The sequence below is a fragment of the Lactuca serriola genome, chromosome 5, assembly GCF_051521515.1.
Source record: "Lactuca serriola cultivar US96UC23 chromosome 5, Lser_US96UC23_V15, whole genome shotgun sequence".
Classification (NCBI taxonomy): Eukaryota; Viridiplantae; Streptophyta; class Magnoliopsida; order Asterales; family Asteraceae; genus Lactuca; species Lactuca serriola.
This window is the reverse complement of record NC_136412.1, coordinates 86,433,726-86,455,802: the sequence shown is the minus strand read 5'-3', so window position 1 is coordinate 86,455,802 and position 22,077 is coordinate 86,433,726. Positions and strand designations below refer to the sequence as shown.

The 22,077-nt window shown below is 38.2% G+C and overlaps 2 protein-coding genes across 2 annotated transcripts; both read right to left on the bottom strand.

Moving 5' to 3' along the window:
- Positions 1-16,368: 16,368 nt before the first annotated feature.
- On the bottom strand, positions 16,369-17,454 carry LOC145049649 (uncharacterized). The gene has a single exon (XM_078998028.1). The coding sequence runs from the start codon at positions 17,452-17,454 to the stop codon at positions 16,369-16,371; it is 1,086 nt and encodes a 361-aa protein (XP_078854154.1).
- Positions 17,455-18,156: 702 nt separating this feature from the next.
- LOC145050858 (cell division control protein 2 homolog) lies at positions 18,157-21,842 on the bottom strand. Its single transcript, XM_078999050.1, has 9 exons — positions 21,750-21,842; positions 21,312-21,364; positions 21,052-21,221; positions 20,818-20,944; positions 20,577-20,750; positions 20,351-20,514; positions 20,180-20,267; positions 18,454-18,507; positions 18,157-18,371 (listed from the first exon to the last, which is right to left on the bottom strand). The coding sequence occupies exons 2-9, from the start codon at positions 21,318-21,320 to the stop codon at positions 18,297-18,299; spliced, it is 861 nt and encodes a 286-aa protein (XP_078855176.1). The 5' UTR covers positions 21,321-21,364; positions 21,750-21,842; the 3' UTR covers positions 18,157-18,296.
- Between the last annotated feature and the right edge of the window lie 235 nt (positions 21,843-22,077).

Below are 22,077 nucleotides of genomic sequence, written 5' to 3'. Positions count from 1 at the left end.
AATCGCGGGGCCACCCCGACTCAACTCGCCAAGTCTCAAGATCAACTCGTCGAGTTCCGCCTTGAACTCCAGTCCTCTATCACCCCCCCCCCCTCTGATTCACCGAGTCATTCCCCCAACTCAGCAAGTTACTCACTGAGTGATTCACGGGAAACCCTATCCCTACTCGTCGAGTCTGCCCTTGGACTCGGGGAGTTCATGCCATGCACAAACTCAAATGACCTCCTGAGGTCAGATCTGTTCCTTTAATCCATAGATCTGACCTTCCCAAGCATGATAATCACAAAAAACTCGGATCTTGAAACTCATGTGACGTCTAGGTGGTTTCACTTGGTGATTTAGCCCCAAAAACAACATCCTAAGTTCATTACTTCCATAGCTCAACAAAAAGCAAGCTGGAATAAGCTCTTTAGACCACTATGGGTCCAGATCTGAAGTCTCAATATGAAGAGGGGCCATACTCTCACAAATCATTCCAATAAAGGACATAAAAACTCTACATCTATGGATTCCTTCAACAAAACAGACAAAGGATCGATACAATACCTCAAGGATGAAGTCCTTTGCTCGAAATCCCCAGATGCACAACCTCCTTGGTCTCCTCTAAGATGGAATCACCACCTTCTTGCAAGAACCAACCACAAAGATCAAGAAATGGCTCCTTTCCTTTCACAAACTCTCTAGCTCTTTTAGGGTTTCTCTCTGGGGTTTGGTAGCCGCAAATGACGGCCCTAAGGGCCTTTAAATAGGTCCCAAACCCGAGAAATTAGGGTTTCATTAAACAGCGCGGACTTGTCGAGTCCACTCATGAACTCGCCGAGTCCGGTCATGAACCCAGATAAGAATTCGCGACCCTACTCGGCGAGTCTAAGCACCAACTCGCCGAGTCCCTCCATAAACTCCAAAATAAATGAATAAAATAATATACCTGGGAATCCGGATGTTACAATAGGGTTCCTTATCCAAGTGTTGTTTGAAGTCTCATGTATGTTATGGTTTGTACTTGACATGATTTGGCTCATACAGTTACTGGAGTAAGCAACTTTATGAGTAATTCAAGAAAAGCTCACTAGGAAGTGGTCAAGTGTATTATACGATACTTGAAAAGGACGGCTAACATTTTTCTGGTTAATGGTGCTAATACATGAAATAATGGTTTGGTTGGTTATACAAACGTGAACCATGGCGGTGACTGGTAGAAAGTAGATCACTTACATGTTATATCTTTACTTTATTCAAATGTGCAATAAGTTATAAGTCAACATTACATCCTAATGTTGCCTTGTTTACAACTGAAGCAACGTACATGCCAATGACTAAAGAAATAAATGAGTGTGTATAGTTACACGGTCTCGTTCAAAGTCTTGAGTTGAAGGTGGATATGTATATCTTGTTTTGTAACCTGCAAAGAACTTGGTCTATCATGAGAAGACAAAACATATTAATGTCAGGATAAATTTTATCAAGTCATTTTTAAAGAAGAAAAGGGTTTCCATTCAAAATATAAATACCAATGAGAACCAAGTTGATATGTTGACGAAGTCATTGCCTAATAAGAAGTTCAATCATTGCTTGGACTTAGTAAATGTTCATTGGAAGTAAGTCAGTTGGCGGAAAAATGGCAAGAGAGAGCAAAACTTCTTGGTTTTTGGATTTTGGAGTATACTCAAGTCAATATGAAGATTGTTAAATGTAACTCGAGAATTGACAAACTGAATGGATATCTAACCCGCTCGAAGCCATACACAACAAACTCTTATAATACAGTTGCTTTAGTAGGGTTACATTTTCTAGTTGTGTTGATATGTGTAGTTGGGCACAATCTTGCTATAGTTAGGATTACATTTTGTACTTTGCATATATAATACGACTGATAACTAGGGTTTTATTGTATTATTGTTTTTCAAGCTCGTAACTAAGAATACTCTATCCTGTCATTGGATATAAGTCACATTAACCGAAGCACGTTTACTAATATGTCTTTGGGTGTGTTTTATCTAAGTCACCAACGTGTGATGACCTTAAAATGTAGATATGTGATTCAAGGGTGCTTTTCTTATGCAAGAATGTATCGTTTATGAGTGGAAAATCATTCCTTGTGTTTTGGGGATGAAATAACATTAAATTCGAGATAAAGTGCGGTCAAGAAGTGACAATAGTGATAAGAGATGATATGTATATTATTATAATCAAGGGGGAGCCACGTGATAGCCAGGGTAAGCCTAAGCCCACCCGCAAATTCTTTTTTTTTATTAGCCAAGGCCCACTCTCTTTGAATTAGCTGAAAACCCAAATCCCCTTCGTTCAAATCAATGCTAAATCAGAAGGAGTAGCGTACATGAAACATCGTCATTTCTAATCCTCTTAATCGAAGTTGGCAGTGGGAGTGGTGATAAGTTATAAACTAACTTGAAGATCGATTAGATCTTTATAACAGGTAAAATAATAAATAAGAAAACAGCAAAAAACACAAGAATGGATCAACGTGTGTCGAATGATTAATCAACAATCCTCAGCAGAGCTCGATAAAGAACTTCCGCTATAGAGGATTTAGGGTTACAAGAACGATAAATAAATAATGCGCTGATCTATCGTGATGATCGTTTTCTATCTCTTATCTAATATGCATGCAAGCATATATATTTATATTAAACCCTATCAAGCTCTCGGTTGGACAGGCCCAAACCGGAGTTACAAAACTGGACTAATAAGCGATCCCAATAGACGCAATACATCAAACCGCTACCCAACAATCTCCCCCTTTGCGTCAAATTGGAGCGAGATTACTTCTTCTTGATTGGGCCAGCAGCGGGAACCTTCTTCTTGACAGTATCAAAAGACGTGAGATAAGCGCAAGGATCGTCTGTCTGAACCGAATGTACCATTGTATCATGTCGTCAAAATACTTGATATCATCCGCTGTATTTTCCTTGCATCTGTGGATGATCCCCAACACATGCTCTAGGCAAGCAGTGGTATAAAGATGTTTATCAGCTAAGGTAAAAAGACATTTCTGTCCTTCATTCCTAGTGAACATGACTGAGTTTCGCCTCGGGTCAATTTTGCCCATCTTCATTTGGTTCAGATCACTGGCCGAGCCAACAGGAGATATTGTTGGTTTCTTCTTGAAGACGCTTGCAATCTCCTGATCCATCAGTGCAACTTCCATGATGTAGCACACCAGCATCCTCTTGAGATGGTCAATGATCGGACCATATTCAGCTTCATTAGTCAGAAGGATGTTGTGCAGGATGATCCAATCATGGGGATTGAGGTTCGGAAGATCTGCTAAAGAAATGGCATGTTCGGTTTTGGCAGATCCCCTAAGCACCTTGAACCGAACGTTTATGAACTTCCCTTCAGTGTACGGTTTCAAGACCCGAACGTTGATAATCTTCTGAGCGCTCCAGGTTTGATATTGGGGTTGAGCAGCCTTCAGATAAAATTCAATTAAGTCCCGATCAACCTTGGGATGAGGATGAGGGAACTCTGCAACGTTGGAGAAGGCGTGAAAGATGAACGCCTTTCGGGTCAGTGGCATGTCGAACTGAGAGTCGACAGTATTGGAACAGTCAAAAGAAATAACTGGTTCCAGCCACAAGATGCTCAGAGTGTCGATTGCTTCCTTTATCATCCTCTCGCGAGTCCAAGTAGGAGAAAGAGTTTTCCTACTCTCGAGAAGGTCGTGGGCTTCCTTCTGTTTGCGTTCAGCTTCTTCAGCTTCTTTTGCCACACGAGCACTATCATCTGCATCATTGCGTCAACTTTTACGTTTCAACAAGTCGGCAATGGTTTCTTGGTCATCTTCCTCTTCATCCTCAGCAATCTTTTTGCCTTTGTCTTTCACACCCGAACCAGAGGCTTGGCCTACAGGAGGAGGTTCGGTTGTGTGAGTTGCCTTTGAGGAATGAGGTGGTTGAGATACAGACTCCTTTTCTCCCCCTTGTTTCGGAATGGACACGAAATCGGGTAGCCCTTCAATTTTGCTTAACAGGTCTAGGGCAGGAGCGAGCTTCTCTGCAAGAGTATGCCTCACAGAATGATTAAGTATAGGATCATGTGCTTCGAGGATGTTGGAGATGGCTGAGTGGACATCCAAAACACACGTCTTGATAACCTCCCGTTCGGACCGAAGAGTGTCAATTTGTTGTTGAGAATTGGAGAGTTGAGCACTCTTGACTTTCAGGGCAGTGGTCTTCTTTGCCAAAACATCCATCAACGAGTTCTCAGCCGCCAAATCTTCTTGAAGCTTTGAGTGACGCTCGTCAATAGAAGCATGAAACGCTGAGTTGTCGTCTGTAAGCGATTGACGAAGTGAAGCAAAGGACTTCAACTCAGTAGAGACAAACGTGGCCAACTGTTGAACAATTGGTTCCAACGTAGTCTTGGTGGCATCAGCACTCTCCTGTAAAGACTTTAACAGGGTATAGGCATCAAAAAATAGTTTATCGACTTTTTCGGTCGCAGCCTGACAGGCTTTCGTTAAGGCATCGATGGCGGTGGTTGCAGAAGCGACATAGTCTTGCTGAGCCCTTGAGAAAGCATCAACAATCTTCTGAATAGCAGCTTCAGAGAGGGATGATTGAGACGTAGAGGAAGAGGCAATGAGCAAGTCGACGTTGTCATGGTGCTCCTTAAGATGTTTCTTTGTGACCGGAGCGTCATCATCATCATCGCTCTGCACCTGAAACGGACTGTAGTAGATCGAATCAAACGTCATGTTTTCCCCGCCAAGGAAAGGGTCTTCTCCGTCAGAGGCGTGACCAGGAGATGGTGGTGGTGGTGAAGCTGGCGGTACAGTTGTATGGGTAGGTTCGAGTTGGGTTGTTTCGGGTGTAGGTGTAGGGGTAGGTTCGGGTGCTTTTTGGGTTTCGGTGGTGTTTATGGGTTCGGGTGCTGGTGGAGGTTCGGTTGCATCAGTATGAACCCCCGTATCAGATACGTTGGCTCTAACATTTGCAGTGGTTGTTGTAGTGGCGTCGGTGAATATTGGTGGTGGCATTGGGATTGAGGTGTTTGGAATGTGGGTAAAGGGGTTTATGGTGGGAATTGAAGGAGGAATAGTTTTAAGAGGAGAGGGAATTGGAGAAGGAGGGATTTGAATCTTAGGGGTAGGTGATCTGGGTGGTGTGTTGCCTCGTGGAGAGCCGTCAGAATCCGAACTCTCACCCTCTGACTCACTGGATGACGAAGCGATAACCAGCTTTCTCCTGGGTTGAGTTTTTCGCCTCTTTTGCTGCGGAGACTGAGCAGCTTTTGTGGGTTTCCTCTTCTTAGGAGAAGGGCCTTTAGCCCCTTTCGCCACCTGTTTACCTTTGTCAGCCTTTTTGCCTCTTGGAGCAGGCTTGTCGGCGTCATGGATCGATTTCAACATCTCCGGTGTGAGATCCCTCAGACCAGAACGCTTGAATTCTTTGTAGGTTCTGATAATCCGGCTGTCAGCTGGAACGTCAGCATACATAGATTCCGGAATGGAACCATTGAAGGGAAATTTGGAAGCATCTGAGACGATGATCTTCGTGGTATGAAATGTACCAATCGAAGACATCGGTGCACCGGCGACAGTGGGGACGTTGTACTTGTCCATTACCCACTTCGTAACCAAGGTCCAAAACCTAGCATAAGACACCTCTGAATGCCGTGAAGAAGAGGAGAGACTCTGGATGAGTTGTTGCCAAAGAACAGACCCATAATCAACATTGATGCCATTGTAGACACCATACAAGATGGACAGAAACAGTCGACTGGAACCATCAGAGCCAGAACTCCTTTCAGAAAGGCCTTTGAATAACACAGTGAACAACCCGTTCCACTATGGCGGCAAGCACGACTTCTTGAATTTAGCAACGGAAGTAAGCACCTCCGTATAACCCATGTTGTAAAACATATTGAACATGTGCCCCATTGGAATTGTCTCTGGATTAACCCTCGTAGGGTCAGCTTCAAACCCTAACAGGGAGCAAAATCGTTGCTTGGAAATCGACGCTTTGTGATGAGAAATTTCAAAGAAGATCCTGTCAACCACTTTGTCGTAATGAGCAGTCGCATAGATTTGCGACAGGAACTCCATTGGAACTGATTCCGCCCTTGAAAGTGCAGGAGCGATTGGCGAGAACTTTAAACATTCGATGATGGGGAACATGTAGGAATCATAGACATGAGGGGTTAGATCGATAATGAGGCATTGTTGAGGGCGAATGGGAAGAATTTGGGATGTGGCGTGAACAGAAGATGAATCTGCCATTGTTGAAGAGAGTGAAGAAGATGATGAACAGTTACGGTTTAAAGATTTCTTGCGCTCTGGGAATTTTGATTGCAGTAAAGAGATAAATGGTAGAGGATGTTGCCTTTTATACTGGGGTTTAAGGAGAGAGAAAGATCTTCCCAAATCTTCTATCGAAATACGAAGAGTTTTTCCAGAGGTTGATTGATGCGTGACAGTTAGGGTAACCGATGATCACGCATGAGAGAGAGTGTCAGATCCCTGAGAACACGCCTCCCATCAAGCGCCGTTTGAAGATAAACCGTTTCAGATTCGCACGCGCCCTTTCTGTGCCATTTGGAGAAGAACCGTTTCAAATTCACACACGCGTCTGCGACGTCATTTGGAGATTAGACGTTTGAAATTCGCACGCGTTCCCTTTTACGCCATTTGAAATCAAATCGATTAGACTCCCGCTTGAGTCAGCAACTCTTCAGCTTATCCCTGTAAAGTGTAACGGTATCTTTTGAACAAAACGCCCACGTGGATGAAAATTGACCACAACTTACAATTAACCACCAATCCAATGAAAAAGCCTGTAATTATTAGAACCAGAATTTTGGAAAATCAAAGATTTTCGTGCTAAGGGTGTAAAAGAAAAGAAATAAAGCAATCCTTTTTAGGAAAAATTGTGATGTCAATAAAGACATGAAACAAATGATCCCGGGCACGAATCTCTTCCTTCAAGGTCAAGAGAGACCTTAAAGTGTTAGTGTGGTTTCCCGTTGAATAACGATCAAACACTTATTAAGAAGTGTTGAAAGGCTTCTTTTAATTAAGCTTTTTAGGGTGTCTTTTGTTTTGATTCAACAGTCCTAATCTTGAAATAAGATAGAAAGTAAACAAAGTACTTGTGAGACCGGTGTAGTCTGTTGAACAAGTAGGTTTGTAATAATTTTAAATTAGCTGGGAAATATAAAATCTCAACAAAAAATTAAAAACTGGATCCCAAGGGAAGAAATGTTATGGTTTTAACAATTTCATAGGAACCACACAAAAGAAAATTTTGAGACTTCATGAAGATACGTCCGTCAATTCATTAGTGAAAACTAGAGCAATATAATTGTTCACCGTCAATTCAGATTGGGTATTGAATTTTGGGTTTCACTCAGCTCGCAGTGGCACGAAACTAAGATCATAAACGCAGTTTTTGAGTAACCATAAACCTCAGTGGTAATTTCTGAGAGTCTCAAGGGTTACGTTTGTCAAACGAATTTAATGGAGAAATGCAATAGAGATGGTGTAAGAAATCAAAGTACCTCTGCTGTGAAAAATAGAACCAAGCAGAAAACTCTTATCTCATGTGAGAAGAGAGTTAGGTAGCTCACGATTAGAATAAATGTGATAGCCTAATTGGGAAGACAAAGTTTGTGTACACCAAGTCATTAAGGCTATTATTCAGAATCTGATGAGGCTTTGGGCACATACAGCAGCATGCTTCTAGGGACACTTAACTAATTCCACAATTTCCCCATAAACAAACACACAAATAAAATTAAAGCCAAAAAGTAAATAAAGAACAAAATATTTTTGGAGTTTATGATATTAGAAGAAAACAAATATTTTTGGAATTTTTGATATATATATAAAAAAATGATAAATAATAAAATAAAATAATAAAAAAAATAAGACTGAGAAAGAAAATAAAAAGAAAAAAAAACTTTGGAACCAAACCCGAGCGATCGGTTGATTTCAGTTGTGAAAAATTTTGAAAAACCAAACCCGAGCGTTCGGTCGGTTTCGGTTTTGGAAAATTTTGGAAAACCGAACCCGAGCGTTCGGTTGGTTTCGGTTGTGAAAAATTTTGGAAAACCGAACCCGAGCGTTCGGTTGGTTTCGGTTTTGAAAAATTTTGAAAAACCGAACCCGAGCGTTCGGTCTATTTCGGTTACCGAAGAAATTAGATTTTCAAAAAGGAAATACTTTTGACAATAAGATAAATAATTTTGGAACAATTGTACATGAAATTTACAACCGAGAAAACTACCTTTAATTGATGAGCGAAAGGCAGATTATTCAACCGAACCCGAACGTTCGGTCTATTTCGCTTCTTACGTTTGAGTTTGAGAGGTAGGTTGTGGTACTGACTCTGATTCCATCATACCTAGCCCTTGTAGAATTTGGTTGAATGATGCTTCAGGAAGGGCTTTGGTGAAGACATCAGCCAGTTGATCAGTGGTTCTAACAAAGTGAATTGCAACGTTTCCATCTTCCACATGATCTTTAATGAAGTGATACCTCAGTGCTATGTGCTTAGTCTTGGAGTGTTGCACTGGGTTATGACAGATCCTAATTGCACTTTCAGAGTCACAATATAGTGGGATCTTTTTCATATTGAGTCCATAGTCTCGGAGTTGACTCTGGATCCAAATCACTTGAGAAGTGCAGGATGCAGCTGTAATGTATTCAGCTTCAGCTGTAGACAGAGACACACACGTTTGTTTCTTTGATTGCCAGCTAACCAACTTCCCGTCAAGGAATTGGCAGCTGCCAGTGGTGCTTTTCCTGTCTAGTCCACAACCTCCAAGGTCTGCATCTGAGTAGGCCTGAACGAAGAAGCCCGAGTTGGATGGATACCATAGACCTAAAGAGGTAGTTCGCTTGAGATATCGTAGAATGTTCTTCACTGCAAGCATGTGAGGTTCGCGTGGGTTCGCCTGAAATCTAGCACAGTAACAAACAGAGAACATTATGTCAGGCCTGCTAGCAGTAAGATACATCAGAGAACCGATCATCTGGCGATAAAGCGTAATATCAACTGTCGGTTTATCCAAGGATGGAGTAAGCTTGGTGCCGAACACCATTGGAACTTTGACCTTTGAATCTCCCATCATGCCAAATTTTTCTAGAAGAGTCTTCGTGTAAGCTTCCTGATTAATAAAGATGCCTTCGGGTCCCTGTCTAATATTTAAACCAAGGAAAAAGTTAATTGGACCCATTGAGCTCATTTCAAATTTAGTCTCCATCAGCTTTCTGAATTCAGCCGTTAAGCTGGGATTCGTAGAGCCAAAGATGATATCATCGACGTAAATTTGAACAATCATAAGGTGGTTACCTTCCTTCTTACGAAAGAAGGTTGGGTCAACCGAACCTTGTTTGAATTTGGACATCTTTAAAAACTTTGTCAGCGTTTCATACCAGGCCCTCGGAGCTTGTTTCAGTCCATACACGGCTTTGTCCAAAATATAACAATGATTAGGATACCTTTCGTTTATGAATCCAGGAGGTTGCTCCACGTACACTGTTTCTTCAAGTTCTCCATTGAGAAATGCACACTTGACGTCCATTTGGTAGACTTCAAAGTTTTTGTGTGCAGCATAGGCGAGGAATATTCTAACGGATTCCAGCCTAGCTACAGGAGCGAAAGTCTCTTCATAGTCAATTCCTTCCTCCTGACAGTATCCTTTCACAACCAGACGTGCTTTGTTTCGTATCATGTTCCCTTCCTTGTCTATTTTGTTCCTGAAGACCCATTTGAGACCAACAACTGAAGCATCTGGAGGAGTTAGAACGAGTCGCCAAACTTTGTTCCTTTCGAATTCATTTAGTTCGTCTTGCATAGCTTGAACCCAATCGGAGTGATCAAGAGCAGTGTTAACTGTCTTTGGTTCAACTTTTGAGACGAAGGAGTTAAACATACAGAATTCTACTTTTGAAAACAAGGAAGTCTGTTTTGCCTTGAGTTGTGATCGGGTCAGAACTTTTTCAGACATATTACCAACAACCTGGGAGACAGGATGATCTCTGGTCCATTTGATGAGAGGAGGGTAGATTGGATCAAAGGTTGGATCCAATTCAGCGTTTACCATCTCTTCTAGTTCGGATTGACTTTCATCATCTTCAAGTATATTAGCATTCTCCCCCTCGACAGATAAGCTTTCTGATGTGTATTGAGTTTCTGGAGCTACAGGGATTTCGGGTGGCGTCGAGCTTTCGGGTGTTGATGCACCTTCGGGTGGTAAGGCACTTTCGGTTGGTGAAGTGCGTTCGGGAGCAGCTTGAGAACAATTCTCCCCCTCAACATGTGAGCTCGTCTATGATGACGAAGATATGCCCTCCCCCTCAACTAAAGTATCGTGTTGTGGAGGGTCGTCAGAACTTGATCCTCCTTCATTCATTCTCTTTGCAGCATTATCGATGACTTGCTTCAGATGATCTACTTTGTTGTCTGCTGCACTTGCTTCTGAGAGAGTGGCCTTCTCTGGTTCATCAAATAACTCAACGAACTTCTCAAATAGGTTTGCGATTGAGGCTGTAACTTGGCCAGTTTGAGGAAAGATTTCTCCAGTTGTGTCTTCGATGGCCTTTAGCTTTTTGACATAGCTATCGTCAAAAGTCACGTAATAAGTTTCTTCTATTTTCCTCGAGCGCTTGTTTAAAACCCTGTACGCTTTAGAAGTGAGAGAATAACCCAGAAATATCCCTTCGTCGGCTTTGACATCAAACTTGTTGCGGTGTTCTTTAGAATTGAAGATGAAACACCGTGAACCGAACACATGGAAAAACTTGACATTTGACTTCCTGTTGTTGATGATCTCATAAGGAGTGATAGTGAAGCGCTTATTGAGATATGACTTGTTCTGTGTAAAACAAGCAGCAGAAATAGCATCAGCCCAAAAATATAAAGGTAAAGAAGCGAAGCTTAGCATGGTTCGGGCCGCTTCACACAAAGATCGGTTTCGTCTTTCGACAATTCCGTTTTGTTGAGGAGTGTAGGGAGCTGAGAAGTTATGACTGGTTCCCTTTTCGGCCAAGAATTCTTCGAATTCTTTATTTTTGAACTCCAGCCCATTATCGCTCCTGATGTTGCGAACGACTTTCTTCAGCTGTACTTCAACCTGCTTAATAAACACCTTTAGCTTGTAAGTCGCTTCAGATTTAAGCTTCAGAAAGAACACCCACGTAAAACGCGAAAAGTCATCAACAATAACAAGAATGTACTTGCTTCCACCGATACTTTCGATAGATGATGGACCACACAAATCAATATGAAGTAACTCTAGTGGTTCAACAACTTTGGTGTTTATTATAGATGGATGACTTTGACGACTCTGCTTCCCCATTTCACATGCAGCACATAAATGTTCTCTATCGTACTTGAGCAATGGAAGACCTCGAACATGACCTCCAGTGACAAGTTTGTTGATATCCTTAAAGTTGAGATGAGAGAGCCTTCGGTGCCACAACCAGCTTTCGTCAGATTGTGCTTTGGATAATAAGCAGATAGCTGGGTTCCCTTTGATAGGTTTGAGGTTTAGAGGAAACATTTCACCTTTACGCTCCGATTTGAGAATAACTCTTTTTGTCTTTTTCTCAATTATCTCCGAACCCTCATCATCAAATGAAACCTTGAGACCGGTACCTCCAACAAGCTGAGATACACTGATGAGGTTATGTTGTAGTCCTTCCACGTATGCAACCTTCCTAATCGTGAAATCACCATTTGTAATCATTCCATAGCCTTTTATGGTGCCGAAGGAGTTGTTCCCGAACTTGACATTTCCACCGTTTGAAAGAGACCTGTATTCCCTTAGTTCCTCCTTCCTTCCTGTCATGTGACGCGAGCAGCCACTGTCAATGTACCATTCTTCGTCAAACTGCTCGTCACTGATAACCTGCAAAAATTAAGCAGATTTAGGAACCCAAAGTTTCTTGGGTCCTCGTGAGCCTTTCACAGGAACAGGAATAGTAAGAGAGATGTCAACCAAATATGTTCTTTTTATTAGTGTTGTTTCATCTTTCTTTTTGATGGTGAAAACCTTAATTTTATTAGGATTTGTTACTTTCGGTTTGGTTTCTGGTTTAAGTGATGAAACCTTCAGTTTTCCTTTCAGTTCAGTTGATGATTGATGTTTTTGAGAGTGAATAGAATGGAATTTAGAACGAGGTGGAGAGGAATTAGAAGCATTTGAAGAATTAGAAGAGTTAGAATGAGAGAACTTAGACTGAGATGACTTCTTGACTTGAGATTCTAGGTGACCCTTTTGCTTTTGATCATTGGTGGGACCGAACCTGGAATTTTGATCTCTTTTGTTCTCTGAACCGAACCTTTGATTTCGGTTGATGTTGTTTTCTGAACCGAACCTCTGCTTTCGGTTGTTGTTGCTCTCTTGTGATTCAACAGGACTTTTCTCTGACTTTAAGTTCCTGTCATGATGTGAGAAATAGGCATTTTGAGATTGCCAAAACTGTTTTCTTTCAGAGAGATTCTTCTTGTATCTCTAATTCCTTTGCTGTTTTTGATTTCTCATCTGCTTCGGTTGATGATGGATATTGGCTTTTGGTTTTTGTTTTCCTTTAGCTGGTTCACTCTGAACTGATGATGTTTCGCTTAAAGGAGTGACTTCTTTTGCAGGAATTCCTTTTTCTTGAGGAACATCTTTTGTACCACTAGTACTTGGCACATCGAAGCTATCAGGCTTATTCAAAGGTTCTGGCACATATCTGCCTTTGCTTTTCCATGAAGTCCTTTCAGATAGACCTACCGTTTCATCAGCATTGTCGATGGGAGCTAACCAGAAGAACTCGTCGCAGCCGTCAGCATTGTCTTCGTTTACAATGGCTGTGAGTTCAGCACTCTGATGTTCGGTTACGCCTGTGACCTTATACACCTGATTTGGAGTGGTTCTAACTTTTTGATATACTGCTGCCTTTTCTGCAAGGATCGGGGACTTTTGTTGGGACAAACGAGCAAACTCCACTGAATTTTTTGAGATGAGATTCTTGTGGTTTTCGGGTTCGCTCTTAACAAATTCTGAACAATCAACTGTGTCCTCTACAGAAATTTCACTCATATTGTCGTCCTCATTAAGCTCAGATGCATTTTCAACATCAATTTTATTTTCTGAGCTCAAGTTGGAATTCAATGAGTCAAATTTTTGTATGGTTTCGGTCCTCAGTTTCAGTTTATCATTTTCATCCAAAAGGTTTTTAAGCATGTCCTTATGGTCCTTGGACTTTATGAAAGATTCGATTTTGTCTAGTCCATACATGTATGTCGGATTAACTTCTTCAGACGAAATAACACTTTCACAATTATACGCTTCAGCATCAATTTCATCCTCCTTAAACTCAAGGAAGGGTAAAATCATGCGATGAATCTTTTGTCCTATTTCACAATCCAAATGAAGCTGAGTGATATTAGTATAAAGACGTTTAGCAATCAAACAAAAAACATTTCTCTGTTTTAAAAGCTTTAAATTGTCTCTTTGCAAATAAATGTTTTCATCTTTGGTTTTGATTAACTCCGACTCCTTCAGTTCGATCCACATCCTTATTTCCTCACTCTTTGAAGATATCCTGCTTATTTGGTCAGTTAGGTTAGAATTGGTGACTCGTGTTTGAGTTAAACTGCTGTCTAGATGAGAGATTCTTGAATTAACATTTTTTAATTCTTTTTCATATGAGCTTTGTGGTACGTTGAATGCAATAAAAACGGACTGTACCTTCTTGATTAATTCATCAAGTTCGTTGAACTGTACGCTGAGCGGTTTTGCTGTGAAGCACAAGTCCTCTCGCTCCTTTGCATCTTCAATCCCACCATCTGTGTTGTATCTCCTCATCTGAGATACATCGGACACCATGAAGCATTTTCCACCACTACTCTCTTCTTTCGTCACATAAGCCTTTCCATGAGAAGGCTTCCTTACTTCATCATCTTCAGAGTCGGTTGACCAGACCTCCACGCCACCGAACTCATCATCAGCTACCGAACCCTACACAATTAAAGCATTCATAGAAGGATTAGCAGTAGATTTCTTCTTCCTGATCTCGTCCAGCTTTTTCAACAACAAAGCTTCTTCATCTTTTTCATCATCCTTTTCTGCCATTTTCTTGAGGACACAATCTTTTGCATAGTGGTTCTTTCCTCCACAGTAATAGCAGCTCACTCCCGAATCTCCTTCAACTTTCAGTTCCTTCTTTGATTCTTCTGCCTTCGGTTCATCTTTGACCTTTTCAGAGCTATAACTTCCCAGCCAATTTCTATTCTTATTTGTGGGAAATCTTTTCTTGATGAACCTCTTGGGGTTTGACACCATCATAGCATAGTCTTCCGAAGTGAGGTCATAGTCCTCCAAGTTGAGGTCTTCATCTTCCGTCACAGCTTTGCCTTTGGACAGAAGGGCTAATGAACCCAAGCTTGAAACCACATTTTTCTCCTGTAACACGATCTTTTCTTGAGACTTCAGAATGCCTACCAGTTTCGCCAGAGAATAGGATTTGAATTGCTCATGCGCTTTAACTGTGGACACTATAGCTCTCCACTCAGATCTAAGGCCGTTTAAAAACGTGACCTTTTGTTCAATCAGCTTTCTTTCAATATCATGTTTAATCATCTTACTAAGAAGATGATTGAAGCGATCAAACGTTTGAGTTACGGTTTCTTCCGGGCTTTGCTTGAATTCACCAAATTCGGACAGCAGCAAGGTTTGAATGGAATGCTCAAGATCTTCGTCCGTAGAATACAACTCTCGCAGCCTATCCCATATTTCTTTGGCAGTTGTACATGAACTCACCAGCCTGAAAGTGTCAGATTGAAGAGCGAATCTGATTAATCTCAATGCTTTAATATTGCACTGAAATTTATCTTTTTTGTCTTGAGCAATATCTTTAACGTCCTTCAAAAGATCATTATACTCCTTCTGAGTCTTGATAATCCTTGAAGTTGCTGAATGAGCAAAGGGTCCAGATACTATTGCTTCCCAGATAAGGTATCCATTGTCCTCAGATCCTATAACATAGTCTTCAAAGTGATGTGCCCAGACTTCATAATCATGGGTGTAAAGGATGGGAATCTTCGTTGTTGATCCAATGCTGTTCGAAATATTAATGGGATTGGATTGCGACTCGTCCATGCTTGATCGAATAACCTGTTAAAAGATCAGACTTGTAATGTATTAAATTAGGGCAAAACAATAAATATCGAGTTACGTCAATTATGGGATGACGGCTCAATAAATATCAGTAAATACGGAATAACCCTAATCGAAACCTTTTTCACAGAAAAGAAGTGTATGAATTACACAGTCTCCCTCTCTGATACCAATTGATAAGTTATAAACTAACTTGAAGATCGATTAGATCTTTATAACAGGTAAAATAATAAATAAGAAAACAGCAAATAACACAAGAATGGATCAACGTGTGTCGAATGATTAATTAACAATGCTCAGCAGAGCTCGATAAAGAACTTCCGCTGTAGAGGATTTAGGGTTACAAGAACAATAAAGAAATAATGCTCTGATCTATCGTGATGATCGTTTTCTATCTCTTATCTAATATGCATGCAAGCATATATATTTATATTAAACCCTATCAAGCTCTCGGTTGGACAAGCCCAAACCGGAGTTACAAAACTAGACTAATAAGCGAGCCCAATAGACGCAATACATCAAACCGCTACCCAACAAGTGGGATATTATAGGAGATAGGAGCAATTGAGCAAGGCATCAATCAACAGGTTATTATATGTTAACCTTTTTTTGTTTTGACTTTGTTAATAAGAAACTTGGCAGCAGCAGTGGGATATTTTATTCAAGCATGTCCTTATTATTTTTTTTTTTTTGATTTTTTGCTTTTTGAACTTGGATTCTATCGAACTATTTTTATTGCTCGCTAGATAAACTTTTGTTTTGATTTTTAGTAAGAAATTTGGTGCGTTCTTTCATATTTAGGCCATTAGGCCACTTTACTAGTATTTATGCTCTTTAATTGATGGTTATACTTTTAAATTCTACTACATAAAATAAAAGCTCATGAGCCAAGAAAAAACATTATGATAGATTGATATCTACTATCAACATTTTATGTTTGTAACTATTTGTGATAGTTTGATAGTTGATCTGATAACTTGATTATGTAGTATTTTATCTTGAGGTCGAAGGTTTACTTCATTATGTAGTATTCTATCTTGAGGTCGAAGATTCAAGTCGCACTGTAGACATAGATTAAATAATTTAAAAGTATTTTAATATAAAAGGTACAAAATGGGAAATTGGGATTCAAATTTCAATGACGTTCTAAGTCAACCAATTAGTGAACAAATTTTGCCTTTACAACTGAAAATGACCTTGATACCCTAATTGAAAAAAACAAGCAGTTTCCAACTAATAGTCATTTGCTGTGGGCCCAAGGAGTACTGGGTCCGTCCGATCCGCCATAAATCCCATCGTTGTAAGATGGACACGTGGAAACGGAGCTCCGATTCCATGGACGACGATCCCCTGGTTAAACACTATATTGGTTACCGTGATCTTCACGTTATTGATCCTCATCGGCGACATCGGACCTCCGCCGCCAGCCACCGTTACTCTTAATCTCTCACCAGGTTCCATAGTCTGCAACACCGAATCGACAGGCAGATTGAGCAATTCAGAGGCCGTCAGTCTCTGATTAGGAACAATGTGGAACCTGAAATTAGAGACGTATGTATGTCCATCTCCAAACACACCGCCGTCGTCGACGGCGAATATCGTCATGCTGTTCAATTGCATGAGCTGATCGAAGTTTTCTTGTAGTAGGAGAGCAAGCACGGTGTAATCGTTCATGCGGAGGCTAGTCATGGCGTCTTTAAGGAATTCGCGCATGATAGAGATCGTCGACGGCGAGACGGAGGTCCGCTGCGAAGGGAATGAGAGAGAAGTCATCCGTTCGATCTGGCAGGAAAACGGGGAGAGATGAGCGAGGTAGCCTTGGATTCCATGGATGATGACGTTACCGTCGTTGAAAAGGTCCGGCCGCGTGATCTCGACGCCTCCGACGAATAGCGTTGGCTCATTGGATGGGTTTTGCGGTGTTGATTTTGTGAGGGTGAGACAGAGAGGGGTGGTGGGGGTGGAAGCTAGGGTTTCGATTTTGGTGCCGAAGGTTAAGGATCGGAGGAGGTGGTAAGGGTAGAGGCCGGTGACGGAGTGTTCAAGGAGGAGGAGAGAGGTGGAGCAGTAACGGCAGGAGCGGAGTGATTCGTCGGTGGGGGCGAAAACGGTGGTCAAGTTGGCGGGGGAAGTGGCTGCGACGGAGAGATCGTGGAAGCCGAGGGTGTAGAGGAGAGTGGACAAGTTGTATGGTGGTAGTTGTTCTTCTGTCGTTGATGGAGAGAGGTGGGAGTAGGCGGTAGCGACGGCGGCGGTTGTGGTGGGGAAGATGATGATAATTGAAGGGAGAAGGAAGAGGATTTGGAGAAGAGTCGCCATTGATGAATCTTGGCCTCTTGGGAGTTGTTATGCTAACAGAAGTAATCAACAGCTTTTTGAATTTATATCTTAAGCGGTTAAAAATAATATAGAAAACGAATTTTGTAAGAGAAGCGAAATTCCTATATTATCCCTCTTTCAAATCATAATTTTGAGAATTCAAGAGAAAAAAAGGAATATGTTGATATTAGTGAGAAAAACAATTGTTGGAATTATACCGGACCATATTTTTTAAGAATTTATTTGTAAAAAATATTACATATTTGTAAATTTAAAATATCCAACAATGTATAGAAGTAGTATCCTTTTAATGTTTTCTCTATTTATTCGTTAAATAACTAAATTTTTCACAAACTCAAAAAACTGGTTATTTTTTTTATTTAAATAGTAGAAACATATTCAAGCAATATCTTCTATAACACGTTTTGTCACAAAACTTCAAATTCAAAATCAATAAAATTTTCACGTTTCGTTTATTTTTGGAGTATAATTGTTTATTTCAGTAATTTTAGTTTTATGATGCTGAATATAGATCACGATTTATTTTTATTTTATATGACACACCTTACTTTAACTACAAAGTTGTACTTAAAACATTTATTAAACTATTATACTTCCAAAAATAAAACTACTCTTTATAACAAATCTAATTAAATGACACATGTGCCATTTATATACAAATCTTTAATATCACGTCTCAAAATTCATTCATGATACATGATATATCTCGTTTACTTACAAACCTTGAATATCATATCATATACTAGTATATATCATATATCATTTTTTCACAAACTTTGAATATCATATTGCATGAAGATCAAACGAAAAAAAAAAAAAAATCAATTCTGGAAATATACATGCTCCAATGCTTGTCTAGCTGTGATTCTTCCTTTTGGGTCCATGTATAGTAGTTTCTGAAATATCAAGAAAAAATAAATAAACATATAAATAAATAAATAAGAGCAAATAAATATATAATGGAAAATGTATACTGACATGAAGAAGATCAATTCCAGCTGGTTCAAGACCAGGAACTAATTTCCTCAGATCCTACAAAAAAATTTATTACAATATTGGAAAATAAAAATTTTTAAAAATAATAAAAAAAAGAAAAAAAAAAGGAGTTATTAATGAGAATAGGGAATTTCTTTGTACACACTAATCTATTTCATCCCTACTACACACCATTCTATGTTGACCTATGACTTTCTTTTTGTTTATCAATTTCCGTTTCTAAAAGCTGTCAAGTTTATTTTTTTTAAATAGGAAATAAAATTAAAAGAAAAGAAAAAGTTGGAGTCACGCTCTATCCAACCAATGGAGTTTAAATTTCCAAAAAATCTTCTCTTTATTAATTTTTTTAGATTATATCAAAATCTCTTTTATTTGAAAAAAAAATGTTGTACACACCATATTATGGCTTCCACAAAAACTTTAATACATCATTTCTTTTAATTTATAAAAAATACCAACACACGTCATAAGTTTTTTTTTTGAACACGACTAATAAATATATATGTTTACATAAAGTAGAATATAAAATTCAATCTTATTATATTTTAGTTCTTTATATTTTATCTTGTGGTGAAATTATCTTCGTTTGGTATAAAAAACATAAAGTAAAATACAAAATTATGTTTTAATTTTTAATTGTATAATATATTATTTAACAAATACATTTTCATGTATAAAAAACTGATTGTAATAACAAATTTATCAAAATAATATTGTTTTTATTTATCAAAAAATATACACCTAAGAAAAAATATGTAACTTTTAAAATATAAAAAGTAAAAATAACCGTACCCAAGTATAATTTTTTAAACATTGTAAAAAATATATGTAACTTTTTTTACAACTCATAAACAATTTTTAATAAAGTTTTTTTTTCGTGAAAAAAATGTAAAAAAAATGTTCAATGTGAAAAGAATAAATACATAGTTTCAAACATTCTAAAAAGTTTACACCGCATAGAGTTTTAATAGATTAAAATATCATAAAACATTTAAAGTAAATTTGAAATATGTGTAAGTAACAAAAAAATTTAAAAAACATGAAAAATGTTAACAAAAAAGCTGTAAATTAATTTAAAAAGTATGATGTTTTGTTTAAAAAAAAGACTTATAATAAATAGTAAATAATATATATATATATATATATATATATATATATATATATATATATATATATATATATATCAAAACAAACTTTAGAAATAATTTTTTTTTTGAATTCAGGTATGTGAGACACATAAGTTAAAAAACAAAAAAAATATATTGTAAAAAAAAAAAAGATGACAACGTAGATAAGATTTTTAAAAAAAATGTGATTGTTAATATTTTTTTATAAAGTATCATTTAAAATAAAAAGTTAATAAAAATAATTAGTTGGAATAATAAATAATAATTATATAGTTATATAATAAACAGATAATAAATTAAAAATAAAAAGTCAAAAAATACATAATCATATATATATATATATATATATATATATATATATATATATATATATATATATATATATATATATATATATATAAAAGAAATAGAAAGAAAGAAAATTACTTTTTTTTTAAAAAACAATGCAATGATTAGTATTAATGTCAATATAATAATTATATCATAATAATTAGCATCATTCACCTAAAAAGTAACCTAATAATATAGGTTGGTGTTGTAGATTGGTGTGTCTAAAGTAGGACCCATGAGAATATTGTTACCTTAGGTTTGCAATGATTATATATATCTAAATACCGATAAATCCTGGAAAATCCAGGCCATGTTTCTTCACTAGGTGTCCCCATGATACTACAAAACAACCAAAATACAAATTTTTTTTCTATTAAATATATTTATGTGTTTACATTAAAATTTAAAATAAAATCAGAAACCTGAAAATTTTTGCAAGTTGATGAAATTCCGAGGTAGCTGAAAACAGAGGCTTCTGAGTCACCATTTCTGCAAAAATGCATCCAACAGACCAAACATCGATTGCAGTGCTGAATTGTTTATGCTCCACAAGAATTTCAGGAGCCTTGTAACAGAAACCCAATTCCTATAACAAAAAATAAATTCTAATGAATAATTAATTCTCATGAATAATTAAAACATATCTACCTCATTTGGATCTTCAGTGTTGGAGTTAAACAGCGTCCTAGGCCATACAAAGTCTGTAATCTTCAAAGTGTTTGTTGCAGGATCGATGAACGTATTCGCGGGTTTAATTCCTCCATGAACAATGTTAAAAGAATGATAATAGGATACTGCAAGTAAAATCTGGCGTAAAAGTTCCTGTAAAATGCCACAATGAACAATAAGCCATTGAAATGGGTTGCGAATTTAGTTCGAGAACACTTACTTTGATTGTTCGTGGAATCTTCATAACTTTTGGATAAATCCGGATAAAACTTGTTAGATTCGTCTCCATAGATTCGTAAACAAGGACTATACTACTCTGTTCTTGATGATTCACCACATCGATCAGTCTGTGATCCGAGATTGTATCATTAAGTTAAGCGTTTTCGAAGTCTAGGGTTTGTAGAAAAGTATGAAAAGGAAGAGAAAGAGTGTAGGTAGTGTATTTGTATTGTACCTGATAATGTTGGCATGTCTCATTGCTTGCAGCAGCGTTATCTCCTTGATAAGGGAGCCAGGGACACCTTCGTTATCAGGAAACCCTAACTGTTTGAGAGTAACAGTTTGGGATGATAAAAGACACAAGCCTTGGAAGACGCCTTTCTTGATTTTAGCTATTAATTTGTACTACAATTGTATGTATGTTCATGTTCCATCGTTAGTGATCACATAACATCAAAAAATCTCGGCATGTCCAATTTCAGATCGGATGTTTACCTTTTCCATTAGAGAGCTCTCAGAAGAATGGATAGAAACTCGAAGTCGAAGGTCTGAAAAGAGATGATCAAATATTACAACTATTCGCACAAAATTCCACCGAAGATTAATCTGAATTTGTAAAACCTTTGCGAATATCGTCTCAAATGATAACTAATTACGACAAAGAAACGTAAATTGCGCCGAATTTTTGGTATAAACTCCAAGAAGATGGTGAAAATGTACTGATATGAAGATCACAACTTATGACTATACAAAGGAGAGAAGAGAAAATTGTGGAAATGGTAATGTGGTTAAGAATCCACACAAACACGAAGAAACTAAGAGAATATTGAAGATACATTTCAATGGAGCGAATATGAACTGTATACTTGCGAATTGACATTGTACTGAATAAGGAAATCGGAACAGATGTGAAGGAAGAAAGAAGAGGAGTACCTGAGATTGACCTGAAGCTCGTGTCTCCCAAATTGCGACAAACAGAGGAAAACAGATTTTGCAGGTTAGGAGGGAAGATAGAAGAAGACGAGACACCTCACTTCATTTAATAATTTTAGCAGATTGATTTTTTTATTTTTATTTTTTTAATATCTGATCACGTTTAATGGCAAAATTGGGTGAGGGCATCAAATTTTCACTTTTTTTTCTTTATAAAACAAATTTACACGAATGGTTTCTGTGTTTGGAAGTATAGTTCGTCCTCATGACTAATATTTTTAAGATGTTTTTTTTAAGGGAAATTAAGTAATCCGATCGTAAAATGACC

Bases quoted from the DNA above. Each gene is read 5' to 3' on its own strand.
- LOC145049649 (XM_078998028.1), bottom strand. From the start codon at position 17,454: ATGGCGACTCTTCTCCAAATCCTCTTCCTTCTCCCTTCAATTATCATC.
- LOC145050858 (XM_078999050.1), bottom strand. The intron at 20,268-20,350 runs GTTTCTGATTTT...GTTGTTTTGTAG, and splicing joins CAACTTGCAAAAATTTTCAG to TATCATGGGGACACCTAGTG. The intron at 18,372-18,453 runs GTCAGTATACAT...TTGATATTTCAG, and splicing joins CTGGAATTGATCTTCTTCAT to AAACTACTATACATGGACCC.